Below are 20445 nucleotides of genomic sequence, written 5' to 3' on the forward strand. Positions count from 1 at the left end.
ATCACCAAAGAGAGTCTTCATGTTGTGGTTTGTCTAAGCAAATTGGGGAATTGTAGCTACTATGGATCGATGGGAACGCTGTCTTCTTATATTTCCAAGTCGGCCCCGTATACGATATTCTACAAAGTGTAATCGTTGCCTCGTCTACGCTGAGCCTGTCATACCTGTGATTCCCTGGATCTTTACCTTAATTGTTGTCCGTAACTTCCTTATTCACATTGCGATAACCCTGGATATTGTCCAAATGGGGCAGGTGATGTTGATGTTGCTCCAATCATTTTCAACTCCCAACAGCGACTATGATGTCCACATTCGTAGGTGCGTTTCCTTATACGAATATTAGTATGGGCAACTATGACAATGTTAAATAATTCAAATCTTCTTAGTTATCATTCTGTTTCTAATTGGGTTGTTGACACCAAGGTTAATGGCAGCCAAGTGGATTCTGGTTCTTCCTTTGTAGCAAAGGTGTTGCTGGTACTTCTGCTCAAGCCTTTGGCAGTTTAATAGCGAAATTGTCTATTGACCAGGTTTGCGCCGAACAGCTTGGCAAAAGGTATTTTAGGTATGAACTATCTTTTGAATATGATTTGGTACCAAAGTTCTGTACACGTAAGCTCGATGTTGCGGGCGAAAAAGTTTTTATTGTTAGAAAAACCACTACCTTCACAGTTGCAGAAATGTGCTAAATGGAATATCATATTTGGCAGGTTGAACAAGCCCTGTAATATTAATGGTGGTCCCAGTATGTGCGCGGATGGTACATGTAGAAGCGGGAACCCTGGAAGAAATAGTTCATCCAAGAGGGTGTGAATTAGCAAGACAAAATTAAGATAATGTTAATCGAATAGAAAAATATTTTTGCCGAAACTGGGGACGCATGGGGTGGACTTCAATAACAAAGCATCAAATTTTAATAAATACTGCGTAAACCATTAAACAGCATCCATCAGTTTTGCGGCAACTTACGAAGGAAGAAATTGATGAGATGCTTTCTTCGGGAGTCATTCAACCAAGTGTCAGCCCATAAAATGCTCTGATTGTTCTTTTCAAAACAAGATGGCGTGTGGAGATTTTGCGTTTATAACAGAAAGCTCATGGAGGTTACTGTAAAAGATGCATATACGAACCGTACACAGTATCGAAACATTGCTTGGATCTAAGTATTCCCCAACACTTGATCTTGAGAGTGAATAACGGCAGATGGGACTTGATGAACGAAATCGTGAGAAAACTGTATTCTCTGATCTTGGAAAAATACCTTTCGAGTTCAGCATGCGCCCCTTTGCAAAAACTTTATAAATGAATCTGCAACCCAAATTTTCTAATTTAATTTTATTGCGATTATTATCTTCCGTCCAATTAAAGACTGCAGCTGCACACTAACACAAATGTATTGCTGTAACGTTTCGTCCGACCATAGTCAGACTTCCTCAGACAAGCAGTAATCAGAATCAGGTAATCTTCCGTGTTGGCTTTGCTCGTTTTTGTTTCTATCGTGTCTATGTTAGTTTTGCGTTATAATAAACTTCTTAAATGTCGTCACCAAGGTTCCCTCTAAGCTGCGCAATTGCGCAGTACCACCAGAACATTTGCGCAGTAAAATCTAATTCTTGCGCAGTTGCAACATTTTGTTTTCAAATCGTGGCTCATATTTCATATGTCATTTTTATTAACGCTAAACTAGAATGCTCGTTTTATATTTCAAGCGTATTCTGGTGACCACAAGTCATTGTGATGTCACACACGTGTCTGTCACGAATACCTTGATTTCTATATGCCAGCATGGGTCGGTTGTTAAAATTTACATCGCGCGCTCTGAATTTCGTGTTGTCGACCCGGCGAAATCTTGTTATTGTCCGTAGTGTAATCAAACAGATGAATTTATGGGAAGGTTTCGAATTTTAATATGTATCAAATGTTGCAAAGCTGGTGCCCATTGTTTGTTACAGGAAGCTAAACTAGTTGGAATTTGAAGGAGAGCTGAGTTTAAGCCAGTGCTAGCACTGTCGGCTCATGAATCTCAACATTGGTACACACGTGGCCATGAGCTTCTGAATGATACCGATGTTATATAGCGATGTCGTAAGTATGTTTCACCAGAAATTACTAAAAAAAGTTTGAAGCGTTTTCATATTCAGCAACTAATAATATACTAGTTTTCTTTATCTGACGTGTGAAATGTCTATTCAAGGAAGTAAAGCTAAAAATAAGAAAATTGATTTTAAAGTGGAATGGCTAAATACAACAGTGAAGTGTTTGACACTAATTTGCAATTTTGATACCGGTATGCATAAGCTAAAACAACTGCTAAACTTTGCGAAACTTATTGCTATTCCACGCCAAGGAATGTGATAATCCACAAAGTTTGTCGGGAAGTGGCACCTGATAGTGATTTGAAAAGGGAAAATCATGGGAGGGAATAAGAAGTTGACTATCTGAAACGCCATTTAAATCTGTTGTGTATTTACGTCATAGCTTGTTGTTTTAACGCGGACTAGATTTGTGATCATGATGTCATAATTGTTTTCTCGTAATTGCTCCTTGCTTTTACCTGTCTGCTTGCTTGTTATTCATTCTTGTGTTTTGAACTGTCTAGCGTTATACTGACGTCTTACTTTGCCGTATAATAAACTGTAATATTTCTGTCTACTGATGATTTGCTAATACCCAAGACATCACACTGGCGACGAGTATGGGATATTATTGCCTATTATAGGGCGAATACAAACGAATCAACGTAATCTAAAGAGAGGCAGAAATACCCGCTCGATCACTCAGTAGAAAAATCAAGCTTCGGGAATTGAAAATAACGGCATCAATTGAAATAAAGTCGTCAGTCATCTAAGTAAACAGTTATCACTATTTAAAATCTGTGAAATGGCAGTGGCAATTGGCTCAATCGGAGATTTTATAGAAGATCAGAAAAACTGGCCTACGTATGTTGAAAGACTGGAGCAATTCATGATTGCCAACGAAATTGCAGATGGAAAAAAGGTCAGCGTTTACCTTAGCGTCATTGGGCGTAAAACCTTCATGCTTGTACGTGACTTGGTCGCCCCTGAAAAACCTGCCACTAAAACGTTCGCAGACCTCTGTGAAGTGTTAAAAGATCATTTGTCGCCGGAACCACTGGTTCAAACGGAAAGATTTCGTTTTCATCAACGAAGTCAAAAACATGGAGAAAGTGTGTTAGCTTTTTACGCAGATTTAAAGCGCCTCTCCACCACATGTGAGTTCGGTGCTGAGTTGGGACACACACTTCGCGATAAATTCGTAAGTGGACTGAAATGCAGCCACACACAAAATCGATTGATAACTGAGAAAAATTTAACACATAAAAAAGCATTGCAAGTTGCTGTAGAAGTTGAAATTGCTGCAAAAGATACAAAAGTGCTTCAAGGCAAAAATACTGCAAATTATGAAAGTGAAAATGCTCATTACGTAAAGCGTGATGCAGCAAGGAAATGCTACAGGTGTGGTAAAATTGAACACCATCCAGATAAATGCTGGTTTAAAGAGAAATATTGTCTTAATTGTAATAAAAGAGGTCACACCAAATTTGTGTGTAGATCTAAACCACACCACAGAAGAAGCACCCAGCCGCGACTTGGGCGTCAACAAAACTGCACTAGAGAAGTAGAGAAAAGCGTCGCTGCAGATAAAGTGGCATCGAAATTTCTATCGAATATACAAGTGGCAAAAGTAAATGAAAATGAAGTGTCCGTCCATGCCACTGATATCATATGGATACCTGTCAAAATAGCAGGAAAAGTAATGGAAATGGATACGGGAGCAGCAGTATCGATAATATCGAATAAAGATTATCAAAAGCATTTTAAAAATGAGAAGCTCACACCTACCGCTATAAAAATGAAAACATACACGGGTGAGCCATTAAAACCACTTGGGCTGTTACCAGTTGAAGTTTAATGTGGATATGAAGAAGCAAAACTGAAATTGTATGTGGTCGAAACTCGAAAAAGGTGGACCACCATTAATTGGAAGAGATTGGATCAGAGCATTGAAAGTTAACTGGAATGAATGGGACAATGTGAATAGCCTAAATCCGAATGAAAATCCAATTGATATGAAAACGAAATTGGATATTTTGCTGAAAAATTATGAAGATTTATTTAAAGATAAATTTGGTACTGTCAAGGGCCATCAAGCTTAATTTGTATTAAATGAAAATGCATCCTCGGTGTTCAATAGGGCACGTCAAGTAACCTTCGCCATGAGACCGAGAATTGAAGAAGAGTTGAATCGTCTCGAAAAAGAAGGAATATTTACCACATAGTGATTGGGGAACACCTATTGTAGCTGTAACAAAACCAAATGGTCAAATACGTATCTGTGGTGATTTCGCAGTAACTGTTAATCCAGCTTTGAAGATTGATCAATACCCATTCCCAAGAGTTCTTAGCTAGCTGAAATCTTAGCTAGCTGGTGGACAAAAGTTCACAAAATTGGATTTGAAAAATGCTTATTTGCAATTAGAAGTCGATGAAGACTGCAAACATCTACTCACATTGAATACACACAGAGGACTGTATCGTGTAAATAGAATGGTTTATGGACTTGCATCAGCTCCAGCTATCTGGCAATGGGTTCTGGGACAAATTTTGCAAGGATTGCCTAAAGTGGCATGTATATTAGATGAAATGATCATCACTGGATCAAATGATGAGGATCACCTCAAGAATGTGGAAAACGTCTTAAAGAGATTAAAAAAACATGGGGTGAGGCTGAATTTAACAAAATGCGAATTTATGAAAGATCGTATTACTTTCTTTGGCCATGATATTGGTTGTAACGGACAACATATGACAGAGAAACTTGTCAACGCAATTGTGGATGCACCACGTCCGGAAAATGTATCTCAAGTCCGGGCATTCACTGGTATGATTAATTTTGTGCTAAATTTTGCAAAGAGCTAGCAAGTGTGCTACAGTCAATTTATAGTCTATTGAAAAAGGGTCAAACGTTCATATGGTCCAAGGCATGTGAACAAAGTTTTCTAACTGCGAAACAATTGATTGCATCGGATCAAGTATTAGTGCATTATGACTCTAAGAAACCAGTGAAATTGAGTTGTGATGCTAGTCAATATGGTATTGATTGCGTATTATCTAATGTAATGAAAGATGGATCAGAGAGACCCATTGCTTTTGCGTCACGAACATTAACAAAAGCAGAAATGAACTATTCACAGATTGAAAAAGCTCTGTCCATAGTATGAGGCGTGAAAAAGTTTTACCTATATTTATATGGTAGACGGTTTACACTGGTTACAGACCATCAACCACTAACCTCCATTTTCCACCCGGATAAATCAATTCCAAAAATGACAGCTGCTCGTTTACAGCGCTACGCAATGTTTCTAGCATCACACCAATATGATATCGAATATCGTAAAACTGAAAATCATGGTAACGCAGATTTTTTATCAAAATTTGCATTGTCTGAAAGTTCACATACAGATGATGAAGAATATTCTTTACGTTGCATTACTCGTCACAAGTACGGAAATCAGAAAAGCAACCACTAATGAGCCAATATTGTCTAAGACTCTATAAAGTGATAGATTTGGTCCTGAAAGGTTGGCCAAACAAAATCAAAAATGATGAATTACAACCATATTTCAATAGAAGGCATTAACTCAGTGTTCATGAAGGATGTTTATTGTGGGGAAACAGAGTTGTAATTCCACCTAAATTACGTTCAAGAATTTTAGAAGAACTACATCCAGGCATAGTCAAAATGAAAGCGTTGGCTCGATCATATGTCTGGTAGCCACAACTTACTAACTCAATTGAAAATAGAGTAAAAGAATGCGCTCCTTGCCAGGAAACGCGAAAAATGCCTGCAAATGCTGAACTACATATGTGAGAATTTCCCTCAAATGCGTGGGAACGAATTCATGTTGATTTTGCGGGACCGTTCATGGATATGATGTTTTTAGTTGTAATTGACGCGTATTCAAAATGGGCAGAAGTAATCCCTATCACATCGCAAAGAACTCCGAACAACTAGTGTCTGACAATGGACCTACATTCACGTCGGAAGAGTTTGCAAATTTTATGAAGAATAATGGCATACCTCATTCACGATCTGCACCGTTTCATCCGTCAAGTAATGGTATGGTCGAAAGATTTGTCGGAATTTTCAAGAGTTCTCTTCTCCGAGGGGGAAAGGTGATATTTTACACAAACTGGATAATTTCCTACTAGCGTACAGAAATACACCTCATTCGACAACGAACGAGTCACCAGCCATGTTATTAATGCAGCGATCTCTACGATCACGTTTAGACTTGGTCAAGCCTGATCTAGCATCAAAAGTTAATGAAAAGCAAACTAACGTGCAAGATTCAAAAAGAAATCGTAAAACAAGATATTTTGAACTTTGTCAAGCAGTCTTGGCTCGTGACTATTCTAGCAAAAAGAGAAGATGGGTCAGTGGCACAATTATTAAACATCTTGGACCACTGACATACCTTGTCAGAATTTCTAATGGTGTAACTTGGAAACGCCATATCGATCAGCTGCTGAAAGCTGAAAATGACGAACTTTGTCGAAGATATGAAAAACCGGAATGGTAGAATTGGAACCGGTCAAGCACATTGACAGATGACAATCCTGTCCAGCCACAGGGTAATCAAGGAGCACAGCAGCATCCTATACCCAGGCGCAATCCTCTCAGAAACAGGAGACCGCCTGACAGATTAAATTTATAGTGATATTGATAATGAACATTGAATTGAGAGGGTTCACTGTAAATGTGTTAATTTAGTGACATTGTTCATTTCTTCCTAAGGGGAGAGGGGTGTTGTGTATTTACGTCATAGCTTGTTGTTTTAACACCGACTATATTTGTGAATATGATGTCATAATTGTTTTCTCGTAATTGCTCCTTGCTTTTACCTGTCTGCGTGCTTGTTATTCATTCTTGTGTTTTGAACTGTCTAGCGTTAAGCTGTGTTATACTGACGTCATACTTTGTCGTATAATAAACAACGAAAATCGATCGAATATCATGCCCAACGCCGTGATATTTTACCAAATTTTCGTTCAATTGAATGGCAATCTTTCCCCGCTTCATGGCTTTTATTGTGAGTTTCATTGTGTAATATATAATAATTGTGTTATTGTGCGTATATTTTTAGAGTGGCATTTTATTTCTCACCAGCAACTTCGAAATTTCCCAACGGTTGGGAAGCACTGGTCTAGATTCTCTTGTGTTCGTCTGAAATCAGAAAGTGCGTTGTGCAATGCAAGCGTTTGGTTCAGCGACGCGCAACCAACGTGTCATGTGCAGGTCACGTGTTACAGCAGGTATTTCGAATAGTGAGCCGCTGCATATTCGAATATTTCTCCCAGTCCTTCTCAGTAATCATTGAGTTTATGTAATTAAAATGTTGTAAAGCTGTTGGGTAATATGTAAATTCTCACGTAAGTCCGCTGTTATTTCAGTTTGTTGAAAACGTTCGCAGCCCGCAATAAATTTCTTCATGTGAAATGGCCCGCCGCACTAAAAAGGTTGGGCAGTCGAGGTCTATTACGTATATGCAGTATTCTAATTGATTATGGAATCGAAATAAACGTACACTTATACTAAATACTTCACTTTCCTTAACGAAACACTTTTATTTCATTGATTATGATTCATTCAACGAAACAAGTAATTGGTATCGCCGGGCGAAGTGCCTGCAAGTCCAAAAGTATGCAGGTGTAGATATTCAGAAAAAGAACTCTGGTGCAAAAATAATGGAACTCTACGCACAGCCAAGGCAAAAGGTGTAACAGGGGCGCGGCGACTCTGTGGGCGACGCGTGTTTCGCTTGTGCTGTTAAGCATTGGCGTGTGCAGATGTGCAGCATTTTTATATTGAAACGCACAGGCACTGAAATATTTTATTGGCATGGTAGGTCTTCAGGTTTGCTGTCTAATCTTTGTAGCCTAAATTTTGTTTTTCCACGCTCATATAAAATATTTAATCATCTTCACCATGATAACATTCGGGACAACAATCGAATGGAAATACAATGGTCAATGGATTGTCAGATTGTTGATATTGAAAATATGAAATACGATATAATTTAATGTGGGTACCATACCTGTAATGTATATTAATTTTTCTTCGCTTATCCAGAACTTAAACCAGGAAATTGGAATTGACATACAAATAATTTCAATTCTTGAATTCACTTTATATGGACAAAAGTAACAAATTCCATTTTCAGATATTGGCACTGGAATTCAATTTGGCAAATAAAGTGAAGAGCAGCACAGGGCACCAATAGCAGTATAACCCAAATGAATTTATTTGTTTATTATTGCTGTATTGTTTCCTGCCTTAATGTTTTTAGGGGTTAGGTTGATGATCAAATCATATTGTCAATCATACTTAAGCCATTAAAGTTGACAGCTTGATTGCCTGATTATGAATTCAGGTATGTGAAATCAAAAATCAGATAATATAGCAATTTATAAACTACCTCAAAGGCTATTTTTATTTCAGAAGATAGATTTAAACACCTGATAGTATCACAACCACATAGAATCTGGTACCTGAATGTGTTCCTGTTATCAATACACTATCTCACTATTTGGCTTACTAAATAGCTTGGTTTGATGCATATATCACAGAAAAAATTATGTGAAATACTGCAAAAAACGACTGAAAGACATTCTGACGATAATTCAGAAACTTATCACATAGATAAAGTAGACAGCCAAATATCATATGATGACTTTTTCTGTAAATACCTTGTGAGCAACAGGCCTTGTCTTTTTGGAAATTTTGTCACAAGAGATTGGAAAAGTGCCGTTGAATGGACTAGTAGAAAGACTGTGAACAATTATACAGAGGTTTTGCCTAATTTTGAATATTTAAAACAACATTTTGGAAATGCCAAAGTCCCAGTTGCAGATTGCAACAAAAAGTATTTTAACAGCCAATGCAAAACGGAAACTACTTTTTCAGAGTTTATTACCTATTGGGAAAATTATATTACACAAGGCTACAAGGAGAAAGACCCTTGTTTGTATTTGAAAGACTGGCATTTCGTGAAATCATTCAAAAATTACAAACTATATAATGTGGCAGAATATTTCCACAGTGACTGGTTAAATGAACTGAGTGATGATGAAATTGAAAGTGATGATTTCCGCTTTGTGTACATGGGCCCTAAGGGCTCTTGGACACCTTTTCATGCAGATGTCTATCGTTCATTTAGTTGGTCTGCAAATATTTGTGGTATTAAAAAATGGTTATTATTTCCTCCAGGTGATGAACATTATCTAAAAAATGTAAATGGCGAACTTCCTTTTGATGTAACTGCTCCTGAAATGCAGGACATGAATATTTACCCCAATGCACAAAAAGCTCATTGTCTGACAATAGTACAAAAACCTGGAGAGTTGATATTTGTCCCTTCTGGATGGTATCACCAGGTTCATAATCTTGACGATACAATTTCTATTAACCATAACTGGTTGAATGCCAGTAATATTGATATCGTTTGTAATTTTTTATGCTCAGAGTTTGAATTGGTTAAAAAAGAAATTATTGATTGCAAAGAATTAATGACTGAAAAAGAATGGCTAAACCAATGCCTAATAATAATGAAAGCAAATAGTGGAACAGATTTAAATGATTTTGTTCAATTCCTAACAAAAATATCTAATCCACGTATAATATCACTGCAAAATCATTTGCAAAAACATCCCAAACTAAAATTCGCCTGTGAATGTTCAAATACAGAATACCAAGACAATATGCGAATATACAGTGTTCTCAAGACTTTTTTAGATAGAATAAAATTAAAAAATGAAGATGATACAAGTTTTCATGCTACATACTGTGAGCTTGATAATGACAAAAATCATGTTTTTATGGAGTATTGTATAAATCACACAATCTATGATCTTTGCATGATATTGAATGCTATTAAAATAGTTTTGAAAAGCAGTGAATATGAAATTTATGGAAGTTGCGATATAAAAAAATTGTTTCACAATGTTTTTAACAGTATCTATCTGTTTTGTGAGTGTCCATCAATGTGATGTGTCTTAAATTACGTAATTTGAAGCCATTGCTCTTGCATTGTCTCTGAACCAAAGGTCAAGTCAGAATGTTCGCAAATTTTAATTATTGCCGAGTCATAATATGTTTCATAAAACAAAAATGAAAAAGATAAATACGTGGCTCAGTGGCACTATTAACATGGAAGTCACATGAAAACAGGGGTTCTCCTCTTTTATACTCTCATTTACCCCTTGGCAAATTTCAAAAGTAAACTTTTACCTTCTTATCTTTGTATACTGTCAATTTCATGTGTGCTGTAAGTAAATTATGACTACAGTTACGCTGAGCTAACTTGAGTCATTGACCCACCTTGAGTATCATTTTTCAACTAGACTCTAACAACCACCACTGTGAAGGGCTTTTCCACCGGCTTTTCCTCCTTGTTTTTTGAATTTAGCGGATAAGTCAAAGTTGACCCCATAATATTATCATTGTGTTTTAAATATTTCACTGAAACCATCATAACATATGAATAATCTAAATTATTTATTCCAAGTTCTAAATTACTATCTAATTTGTTTATGTAAGGCTGAGATTGCTTATAATAATAGTGTCCCGCTATTAGCAACCTGGGTGAGAACAGTTGCATTTACAATATTTTTCTTTGTGATAAATCATGAATAATTTTACAGTGGTATGTGTTGATCTAACAAATATTTCAATTACTGATATTTATTTTTAAATTTTATTTTCAAGATTCCAAGTAGATTGTTTATTATAAAATGCTTAATACTTCTATGAGAATCATCTGTCATATGCTTCTTGTTTACTACAGTTAGTGCTTGTTATAACTGACATAGTTTTGTTGTGTAAAGATGAATTCTGAACAGGTACTATTTTTTTGGTATATTTTTCATTTTCTGTTATATCTTTCATTTTTGTGCTATTTTGTTGCTGATAATAGATTTTAATGAAAGTTTGATTTCATTATGGGCTATTTAATTTTTGAATGACTTTTTTTGAATAATAGTTTTTTATTATAATTTACCAATTTTTTCTAACCATGCACTACTACTAACCATAACATTCTATTAACATGCTGAATTTATAGTTAGCCTCAGAATACTGAAATGAATTGTTATAAAATTGTATGGTTTTTACATATTATCTAGCCCAGGAGTGTGCAACCTTTGATACAGGAGGGCCAGATAGAAATGACTGGATGAAACCGCGGCATTATTTAACATAAGTTTTCTATTAGTTGCTGGCACACAAATTTTGGTTTTTGATCTTAAGACATGAATTATTTGCTTCTCACAAGCTAGCTGTTAGAGCATTGTATCGTCATAGGCATAGATAATAAATTGGACCCAGGTATAGGCTTCGCAATGCAAAGGGATTGGAATTACTAATTTGAAAACACGTTTCGCGGGCCGCACATCATTCAAAATTGGCACTTCTCCCCGGGTCACACAATTTTTCCGTGGAGGGCTGCAGGTTGCCCACCCCTGATCTAGCCTATATATTTTAATAGATTGTCATACAAATTTCAGGTGCAAGGTACCAATGACAGCAGCATAGTTAGTAAGCTTTCTATGGTACAGAGGGGATATTTTGAGGATGATTTTATCAAATCTTTTGTTGAGAAACCGTCACGTAGATCTCCTCTTATAAATAGATGTTATCATGCAAGAGCAGCAGCCGTATCATACTGTGTCGAAAAATTTGTTACAAGTGAGTTAAAAAAACATTCTATGTCGAATGAATCGAATATTCGAATATATTCAAAATTCGTTATATGGATATAAAAAAATTTAAATTTAGGAATAATTTATTTGAAAATTGAGCTGTCAGACAAGCAGATCAAAAAATAGTGATTTATGCAATTTTCCACAACTTGTCCCCCATTTAGAGTGTATTTGATAAATCATATATTGAGTAATTTTTTTGTCAGAATGTATTCCAAATATTGGAATACCGGTATTTGATTTTGGCCATCCCTGTTCCAGGTGACCAGGGTTACATATAATGAAACCAAATAACAATTTCGAAGGAGAAAATCAAAAGAACATTTTTTATTTTGGGCCATATTTTAAAGTATGAGATGCCTAATTCTATGTATGTTCTCAGAGAAAGATGTATTGCAAAAAGAAATGTCTTGAATGGTTTGAAAGACTTCTGGCAATCGTCAAATTTTAAATAAATCTGAAATTTTGTGATTCATCGAAGCCAACTATTTTTTGAATGTTTTTAATATTTTGCTAAATTATTGCAATTCTGATTCTATCTGGTATAGGCCTAAATATTTAGTTTTAGTTTAACAAAATAAATTATATCTTTTTTCCAGGTGACAAAGACATGAAGCAAATCATTTCACTTGGTGCAGGATTCGATACAACCTATTTTCGTTTAAAGCAGAAGGGTTATATGAAAAATATTCAATATATTGAAATTGATTATCCAGCGGTCATGAAACGGAAGGTAGCACTAGCAAAGAGAGCAAATCTGATTCTGGAAGATGATGAATTAGAACACAGAACTGAAAGAGAGCTTGGATTTCTAATCTATAAGTAAGCTACCACCAAATATATTTACTGATGACATTTTCAAACAATTTGGCTCTGTTGTTTTGAAGTATGAACTTTTTAACTATGATTTTTTAGAAGCTGTTTTCCATTTTGTATTTATTTTTCAAGTATAAAATATCATTGAATTTCAATTCTCCAGAAACCTTCATTGCGGTTATTGAACTGATATCAAATAATTCACAGATGTATGTATGTAGACCTAAACATAATCAATGGATACATTTAATTTTTTATTAATTTTATATTTTTACTTCAGAATGTGATATTGTCTTTTGTGTCTACTCTATACCCTATATTTTCAGATCTGAAGAATACATATGTTTGGGATATGATTTGCAGTTAGTTGGGAAGCGACTACATGCATTGCTTGAGTCGGTTAATGTTGATTTCAAGAAACCAACATTGTTTCTCTCTGAAGTTGTGTTGACAGTGAGTCTTATTCCAGTGTTCTACGATATAAACGAAGACAAAATGCAAAATTAGTTTTAATCCTCTAAATCAGGGGTGTGCGACCTGCGGGCCAAATGCGGCCCACAGGTAAAAATTGTGTGGCCCTCGGAGAAGTGCCAATTTTGAATGGTATGCGGCCCACAAAACAAGTTTTTAATCTGGTACATGCGAGCAATTCGAATTTCATTGCGTTGCAAAGCTAATACCAGAGACCAATTTATTATCTATGCCTATGGCGTTACGATGGCCTAACATCTAGCGTGTCCGAATCGAACAGCGCATGTCATTAAGATCAATAACCATAATTAAAAGCCTATGTTATTTAAAGGTGCGGCCCACGGTTTCACCCAGTTATTTGTATCTGGCCCTCTTGTATTAAAAATTGCACACCCTTGTTCTAAATGTTAGACAAATTAACCAGTATTTTATATTTTGTACAACATTTTCACAGGTACCCATATTTAAACAATTTCATTTATAATTGATTTGAAAATCTTGAATTGTTAGATAATCAAAATGTTAATCTAAAAGTGTAGATAAGTGTATTGATTTATTGTTTTTCATTAACAGTATTTACCAGCCAAAAACTCATCATTGGTTTTACAATGGATTGCAAAAAACTTTTACAATGCTGTAGTTGTGGTATTTGAGCAAGTTAATCCTTGGAATAGTTTCGGAAAAGTCATGTGCAAGTATGAGAGAATTATTTATACAATTCATACCTTTGTCACTCTGTGTGGTACTTATGTTAAAAATATTTTAAATTTGTTTATTTTTGATAAATTTTATTTGATAAATAAAGTTATTATTCAAGATCGGAGCCAATATTGAAACTGGGTATTTAATTTGTCTTGTTTCTTATTTATTTCCTTGCAGACAATGCTTCCCAATGGAGGAAAGTTTTCATAATTTTTTATTATTACTTGAGCTGAAACTAATCTAGCAATGCAATGGTCATTTAATAGAATTTTCTACCCTAATTCTAAATTCTTTTGTCATATTTTAATACTTTCACCCCTGTTTGCTTTGTTGTACAAAATAGGTTTGATCAAATTTTAACAGACATTTTAAACAGATTGGAAGTCCATTGCTAACCATTGATGAATACCCGACGATTGCAAGCCAAGTGGAACGTCATTGTAACCTCGGTTTAGCTTACTGTAATGCTACAAGTTTGGATCGATTTTACTACTCTTGTGTTCCTGCTGAAAAAAGAAAATTATTGGAAAATTTAGAAATATTCGATGAATTTGAAGCATGGCATGAAGCTTGTCAGCATTATTTCATTTTGTGTAGTACAAACAGCGAAAGTGAAAAATACAAAATATTCTGCAAAATGCTGTTCGAAGATGCAAATGCAATTTTTAAAGGTTTGTACATTTCATTCCTGTATCATGTGTTCAAAAGAATAATGATAGGAAATTGTGTTACAGTCAATAATATTTGAATATTTAAACATACCTAAACTCTACTGATGGCCAGTCATGTTTCATTCTTGATTTTATTTTTTATATCTTCATTCTACTCGAAACTACAGGAAAGTCTCACAGGCTAAATTTGGTAAATCCTGGGCTAGGCCAATCAATGGATTGAGTATAACTCTATTCCAAAACATATCCAAACATATCCATTTGATTTATTGAAAAAAAGTTTTCAAGTACCGGTACTCTTCTCCTATGTGTATTCTCAGGTCAAATATTTTTTTTTAGAGAGTCTCCCTGCAGCAGTGATTTCAATGAATGCCAAATATAGTGTTGAACCTTCAGTTAAAAGGTTTGGTCATAGTTCTTCACTTATCAAGGTAAAGAAAAAGGATACTGGTCAAGAAAGGGAGGTTAGTAAAATATAGCTTCTACCAAAACAAATTGTCACTCAATATACCTTTTGGCTCTACACCCAATTCATACAGTACATCGTGATATTTCCATAAAGTTTCAGTCGCTCTTGGTCTTTCCATGGTAACCTGCAACTCCACTCGGAGATTAGTCTCTTTCATTCACAAGTTGTGTGTGACCTTGTTTTAAACAAATTTTCCTGAGAAACAATTCTCTACAAGGTTTACTGAGATGGGTGTTTCTGTAGTATGTGTACCTGGTTAGAGTTAGGCCTTAATTTTATTTTGAATTTCCTTATTTTAGTTCTATTACGAGTTCGGGGACTGTCTGTGTTAGCCAAGTGAATATACTCCCTGCCCATAGGCTTCCGTCCCTTAACACAACTTGATGTAAAGTAGGCGAGCAAATTTAGTTACCTCCATATTGGTACACATACTTCTGGAGCAACAGTGTTTCTGATGTTTGGCTGATATACAGTGACTCTACATGTTCATGCTAAAATGGTTGATCTTGTGTTTTTTCAGTTTATCATCGTCATTGGTGGATTTGGCATTCCGGCTGACAGTCTTGCACACCAAAGGCTACATAATAATGTAACAGTGGTTGATATAGCTACAGGCAAATCATATAAGTGCAATGAAACCGATCAAGCAATGGATGGAGCTGGTGTATTTCCATTTCCAATGTTTGGGAGTAGTGTTGCTTGCCAACACCATGAAAAATCTATAATATTAGTTTTCGGTGGTAGAGCGTCGCCTCTCAAATGCACAAATTCTTTAGCATTTCTGGTATTTTCTAATGAAGATTTACAAGAAGACTGTGATTGGCAGTATAAAGTGGAAGTTATAGATGTCAAGGAAGGTGAAAATTGGCCTGCGCCAAGGTGGAGGCATGCCACTGAGATTATTCCTAACAATCAAATGGAAAAGTATATGATTTTGTTTGGAGGTCGAGATGACCGATTAATTTTTGATGATATGTGGGTATATGATATTGAAAGTAGGAAATGGAATCAATTAACGCTGCATGGGAGTGGAATTTCACCAAGGTATGTATGTGATGGAATGTCATTTTGTCTAATATGAACACTCTATCATGTTTCAGGAACTAAATTTAATATCTATCTATGTTTTTTTCACTTCATTTCGGTAGTATATTCATGGTTATTGAAAACGATTGAATTGTGATTCAATGTTCATGGTTTCTGAGATTATTTCATTTCTCAACAGACATTCTCATTCTGTATGTGCAACAAATGATGGAAATATTCTGTTGTCTGGGGGCATTGGTGATGGCAATGTCATCTTTGATGATTTATACATGATTGGCATCGATACAGAAAATCTTGAAGCAAGTGTGCAAAGGTATCTTTTGAACATTTTGTATTTAGTATGTGTGTTCACAGTCGCATCATATCCAGGTCACAATCTCCAATTTTGAACTTTAATCGGCGCTCTACAGAAGTATGTGTACTAATATGGAGGTAACTAATATTGTTCGGCTACTTTACATCAAGTTGTGTAAAGGAACAGAAATCTATGGGCAGGGGGTATATTCACTTGGCTAACACAAACAGTCCCCGAACTCCTAATAGAAATAAAATAAAGATAATCAGAATAAAGTTATGGCCTGACCCTAACCTGGGACAAATACTACGGGAGTACCCTTTAATCTGCCTTGTTTTTTGAAAGGACTGTTATTTTCTCAGTTCTTCCTCAAGTTTGAAACTTTAATCCACTGCTTTTTTCTGTAAGAAAATGATTTTTCTGTGCAACATATAGCTTACTTGATTATACTCTGTGTCGAAGTTTTGACTGTTATACTAAAGAAAGTTGATCAAAATACCACCAACATTGTGCCCATTGCGATTCTTTATTCGAGGCAATGGCTTGCAAATGAGTTTGTACAAATTATAGCGGTATGTTTCAGTCTAGTCAGATCTAGTGGACTGATTTTTCAGTATGTGATAACATTTCAGGATCATTCTATACTCTCTGCCTCCGCTGTTTTCTCACACTTCTCATTGCTATGGAGATTTGTTAATATTGGTAGGAGGTGTAACATCTCACATCAACTCCAAATTCGGCGATGAAAGAGAGCGTGGTATGATAACAGTATTGAATTTGCAAAATGGAAAGTGTTCATCTTATACTGTAAATGATATATCAAATGATATCATAATGCTTCACAATCATACCAGCATTTTTTCGGTATTACAGCAGACTTTGTTTATTGTTGGCGGTGGTGATAACTGCTTTTCTTTTGGTACATGGTTCAACATTTCACCTATGCAGTTAATATTTGATCAATCTTTAGAAATACATTAACATTTCGTTCATCTTTAATGGTGTGCCGAGAGTCTCTGGGAGCTGGGTTACTGACAAGTCCACTTTGTTAGGTCCGTAGTCGTTGAAGTATAAAATGTACAAGGAATGTAATAAGTTGGTCAAATTAGTGTAACATGTCTTCCATACGCTTGTATGTGAAAAAAACTCTGTCAACATCCAATCAGTGGATTCGAAATAAATGTAAAGGCATACGTAATTCCGTCACTTATATTATAAAGCCAAAGTCTGATCCAATGAATTTTAAACCATGTGCAACAAACATAAAAATCCGATATTTGAAGTTATTTTAATCTCTCGCCACTTCGATATTAGTTGGGGCGATTATTACGGATTGGTAGATACTAACATATTGGAATGTTTGAGAAGAATTGAAGTCGAAAGCATCTTTACATAATAATTAGTAATAGATCAATCGTTGATATAGTACCGATTCAGATGCTGGGAGAAACATTGAACCCATTGCGTTAACATCTAATGAGTTCGAACATACTGAATTATAAACTAAACTATCCGCAACAAACATTAAAATCCATCTGAGTGCATTTTTATTATGGAAACATTATAACCCACAAAGATTTTAGAAAGTAGATTGAGTACGAGCTGGATACCTTGATATAAGGCTGATACAACTTAAATCTAAAGCACATTTAGAATGAATCTAAAGTAAAATACAACACAAGTAAATGTTACCAAGTAAAGAAAACAAATACGTATCGAATTGCTGATGCCAACATTGAGTGGGTCGATGGTGAAGTTGAATGAAGTGACAACCCACTACAGCACAGCAATTATTGCCGAATGATTTTAAACGTGCTACAACAATCTTCGCTGGTCTGCATCTGTGTAGGCCAGCGTTTCCCAAACTGTGTTCCGCGAGTGTTCTTTGGAAAAGGGATCAAAATAACGACTAAATTGGTCGCCATGGCGATTTCGGGATCGTGGAATTGTCGACCAACTGGTGATTGTTCAATGTCACCGTCGACCTAATGCGGACTAACTTTCTGAGGGCAGTGGCATTTTCATTAACACTCAGCATAGAAAGGTAAAATTAATTTATTGATTCATATACACAGCATTTAAAATAGGAGACAAAAAACTATATATATATAGATGGATATTTTATTTCGGAATCTTCACAATCTTACAATACAAACAAAAAAAAATGGAGAATTCTGGAGAGCGAGCAAAACCTTTAAAAAAGTTTAAAACACGATGAGTATCATGTGCCCGCTCACCAACACGCATTCACAAAAAAAAACTTTGTTAAAACAAGGCTTGGGCATAAAAATAAACACACAAAAAATACGCGAATGTAATAAATTTTCGGGCTGTTGTCTACTTTAAAATACTCAAGCTAAGGACCAATTCAATCCGATGTGTGGGTGTAATGTAATGTGATAAGTTGCCGAGAAGGGTCAAAAACCATGAAAACTACATTGAGTAGGCATTGATAACAATGTGATACAGAGAATCAAGACGCATATAAACGAATCAAAACAAACAATGCAATATATATGTAAAATATTCAATCATATTTTAGTTCTGTTAGTTTTTGCGGCGCATTTGACAACTCGCCACCCTTTTGGGAATCGCTGCACTACACCCTTTTCTTTATCAATTTTACCCTTTTATTTTTTGGTGTTCCGCGAGGCGGGATTAAATTGTGTAAGTGTTCCGTGGCCAAAAAAGTTTGGGCAACGCTGGTGTAGACAAACAGTTACATTGATTTTCATTCAGAAATGATTGCACCAAGTTATAAATTTCATATTAGTAATATTTGTCATCCGCGTGGACACGGAAAATTGGTAACTGGTTCTTCGCGTTTGCAGAGTCGCAGTTCTTACCACTTGAGGGCAGCTCCTGCCACGAACGAACCGCGACGTCTCTCGTCATAATTTTATGGCGCGATTCGGTAATCAGTATTACGTATGTTAGTCGTTGGTATTACCGGTATATTCACAAAGTCATGTACCAGATTTTAGTTTATCATGCAGAATTATACATACTTAAACCTGAAACCTAACCCCAAATCTTTAAAAACTGTATCCATAAGAAAAATGTTCCAACATACTCAATATTTAGAGGATAGGATAGGATTTACATATTTATCCCGGGGGAGAGGAAAGCCGATATGACGGCTTATCCATATGGCGAACCACGGCCTCTCGTCCGGTTACCATTCCAAGTCGGGTATGGGATTAGTTATATTGTTTGTTTTCGGAAGCATGGACTTGGTGGTGGAGGAAGCCGTAACCGACCAGCGGTTACGTGAACCACCCAACGACGGCGAGGAGTCCAGCAATCCTCTCGCACATAACCATCCCTGCCTGGGATTCGAACCTGCGAACCCACGCAGAGTAATTAGAGGTGCGGTGGCGAGCGTATTCCTAACGCTTAGCCCGTTGAGCCACACCGCCGCGCCGAATGTCACCCTGCTATTACAGCCGACATGCCTTGGTTGCGGCAAAGTGACCATAGCCACTTTGGGTTGCGACAGCAAAATTTTACCCGTCATTGGTTTTCAATTTGCTGCCATGGTACCGGCATCTCGCCATTGGTTTGTGGCAGCTAAAAAGTCGTGGTTTGGCTATAGTGGCCATGGTTTGAAATTCCGCCATCGTTTTACGGTAGCTTCAGACATCACAAAATACTTAAAACTGCACTTGCGTTTGCAAGAAACCGCTGCCGAATATGGACGATCTGCTTCGGTGTTGGGATTTCTCGTCGGGTTCAGTCTCATGTGAAGTCATCTTAATTTATATCTGACTATTGTAGTTTTCCTATATCCATGTTATGTATTCAACAAACTTGTACATTCCGAATTAGTTCGATCCCACGCCATTTAAATATTAGTTAGGGCGATTGTTACGAATTGACAGATACGATACCATTGAAGAAGAATGGTCGATATTTAATAGATAAATCGTTGACACAGCCCCGATTTGAATGCTGGGCAAATCGCGTGCTATCCCATGCCAACAAGCAAAAAATCGAATCTATAGCAACTAACGAACAAAAGAATACTAAATGCTTCCAAAACTTAACTTGTTCACCACTGGCGTAGCTTCCACTCGATCCCAAGTTACTCGTGAGATCCCCAACGTATATATCCATCGCAAATCAACAATGCTCAAAACTCAGGTTTGGCGGTTATTAAGAAAACAACAACATCCTAACAAAACGATCCATATG

The 20445-nt window shown here is 36.2% G+C and overlaps 3 protein-coding genes across 3 annotated transcripts; all 3 read left to right on the plus strand.

Moving 5' to 3' along the window:
* The first annotated feature begins 2880 nt into the window (after positions 1-2880).
* On the plus strand, positions 2881-3933 carry LOC120337857 (uncharacterized). The gene has a single exon (XM_078115511.1). It carries the CDS (start codon positions 2881-2883, stop codon positions 3931-3933), a length of 1053 nt encoding a protein of 350 aa, XP_077971637.1.
* A 3836-nt stretch (positions 3934-7769) lies between these two features.
* On the plus strand, positions 7770-10867 carry LOC120339987 (2-oxoglutarate and iron-dependent oxygenase JMJD4-like). The gene is made up of 2 exons (XM_078110321.1): positions 7770-7926; positions 8246-10867. Exon 2 carries the CDS (start codon positions 8637-8639, stop codon positions 10068-10070), a length of 1434 nt encoding a protein of 477 aa, XP_077966447.1. The 5' UTR covers positions 7770-7926; positions 8246-8636; the 3' UTR covers positions 10071-10867.
* Positions 10785-17279, plus strand: LOC120339912 (tRNA wybutosine-synthesizing protein 4-like). The gene is made up of 10 exons (XM_039408155.2): positions 10785-10922; positions 11586-11766; positions 12380-12602; positions 12923-13049; positions 13641-13762; positions 14133-14440; positions 14780-14904; positions 15430-15953; positions 16135-16269; positions 16884-17279. Exons 1-10 carry the CDS (start codon positions 10908-10910, stop codon positions 17230-17232), a joined length of 2109 nt encoding a protein of 702 aa, XP_039264089.2. The 5' UTR covers positions 10785-10907; the 3' UTR covers positions 17233-17279.
* Positions 17280-20445: the final 3166 nt, after the last annotated feature.

The sequence above is a fragment of the Styela clava genome, chromosome 1 (assembly GCF_964204865.1).
Source record: "Styela clava chromosome 1, kaStyClav1.hap1.2, whole genome shotgun sequence".
Classification (NCBI taxonomy): Eukaryota; Metazoa; Chordata; class Ascidiacea; order Stolidobranchia; family Styelidae; genus Styela; species Styela clava.

What these genes read in the sequence shown, in the direction of transcription:
- LOC120339987 (XM_078110321.1), top strand. Translation starts at nt 8,637, where the DNA reads ATGCATATATCACAGAAAAAATTATGTGAAATACTGCAAAAAACGACT.
- LOC120337857 (XM_078115511.1), top strand. Translation starts at nt 2,881, where the DNA reads ATGGCAGTGGCAATTGGCTCAATCGGAGATTTTATAGAAGATCAGAAA.
- LOC120339912 (XM_039408155.2), top strand. An exon ending in TGTCGAAAAATTTGTTACAA is followed by an intron (nt 11,767 to 12,379) that starts GTGAGTTAAAAA and finishes TCTTTTTTCCAG; the next exon opens with GTGACAAAGACATGAAGCAA. An exon ending in TCTCTGAAGTTGTGTTGACA is followed by an intron (nt 13,050 to 13,640) that starts GTGAGTCTTATT and finishes TTTCATTAACAG; the next exon opens with TATTTACCAGCCAAAAACTC.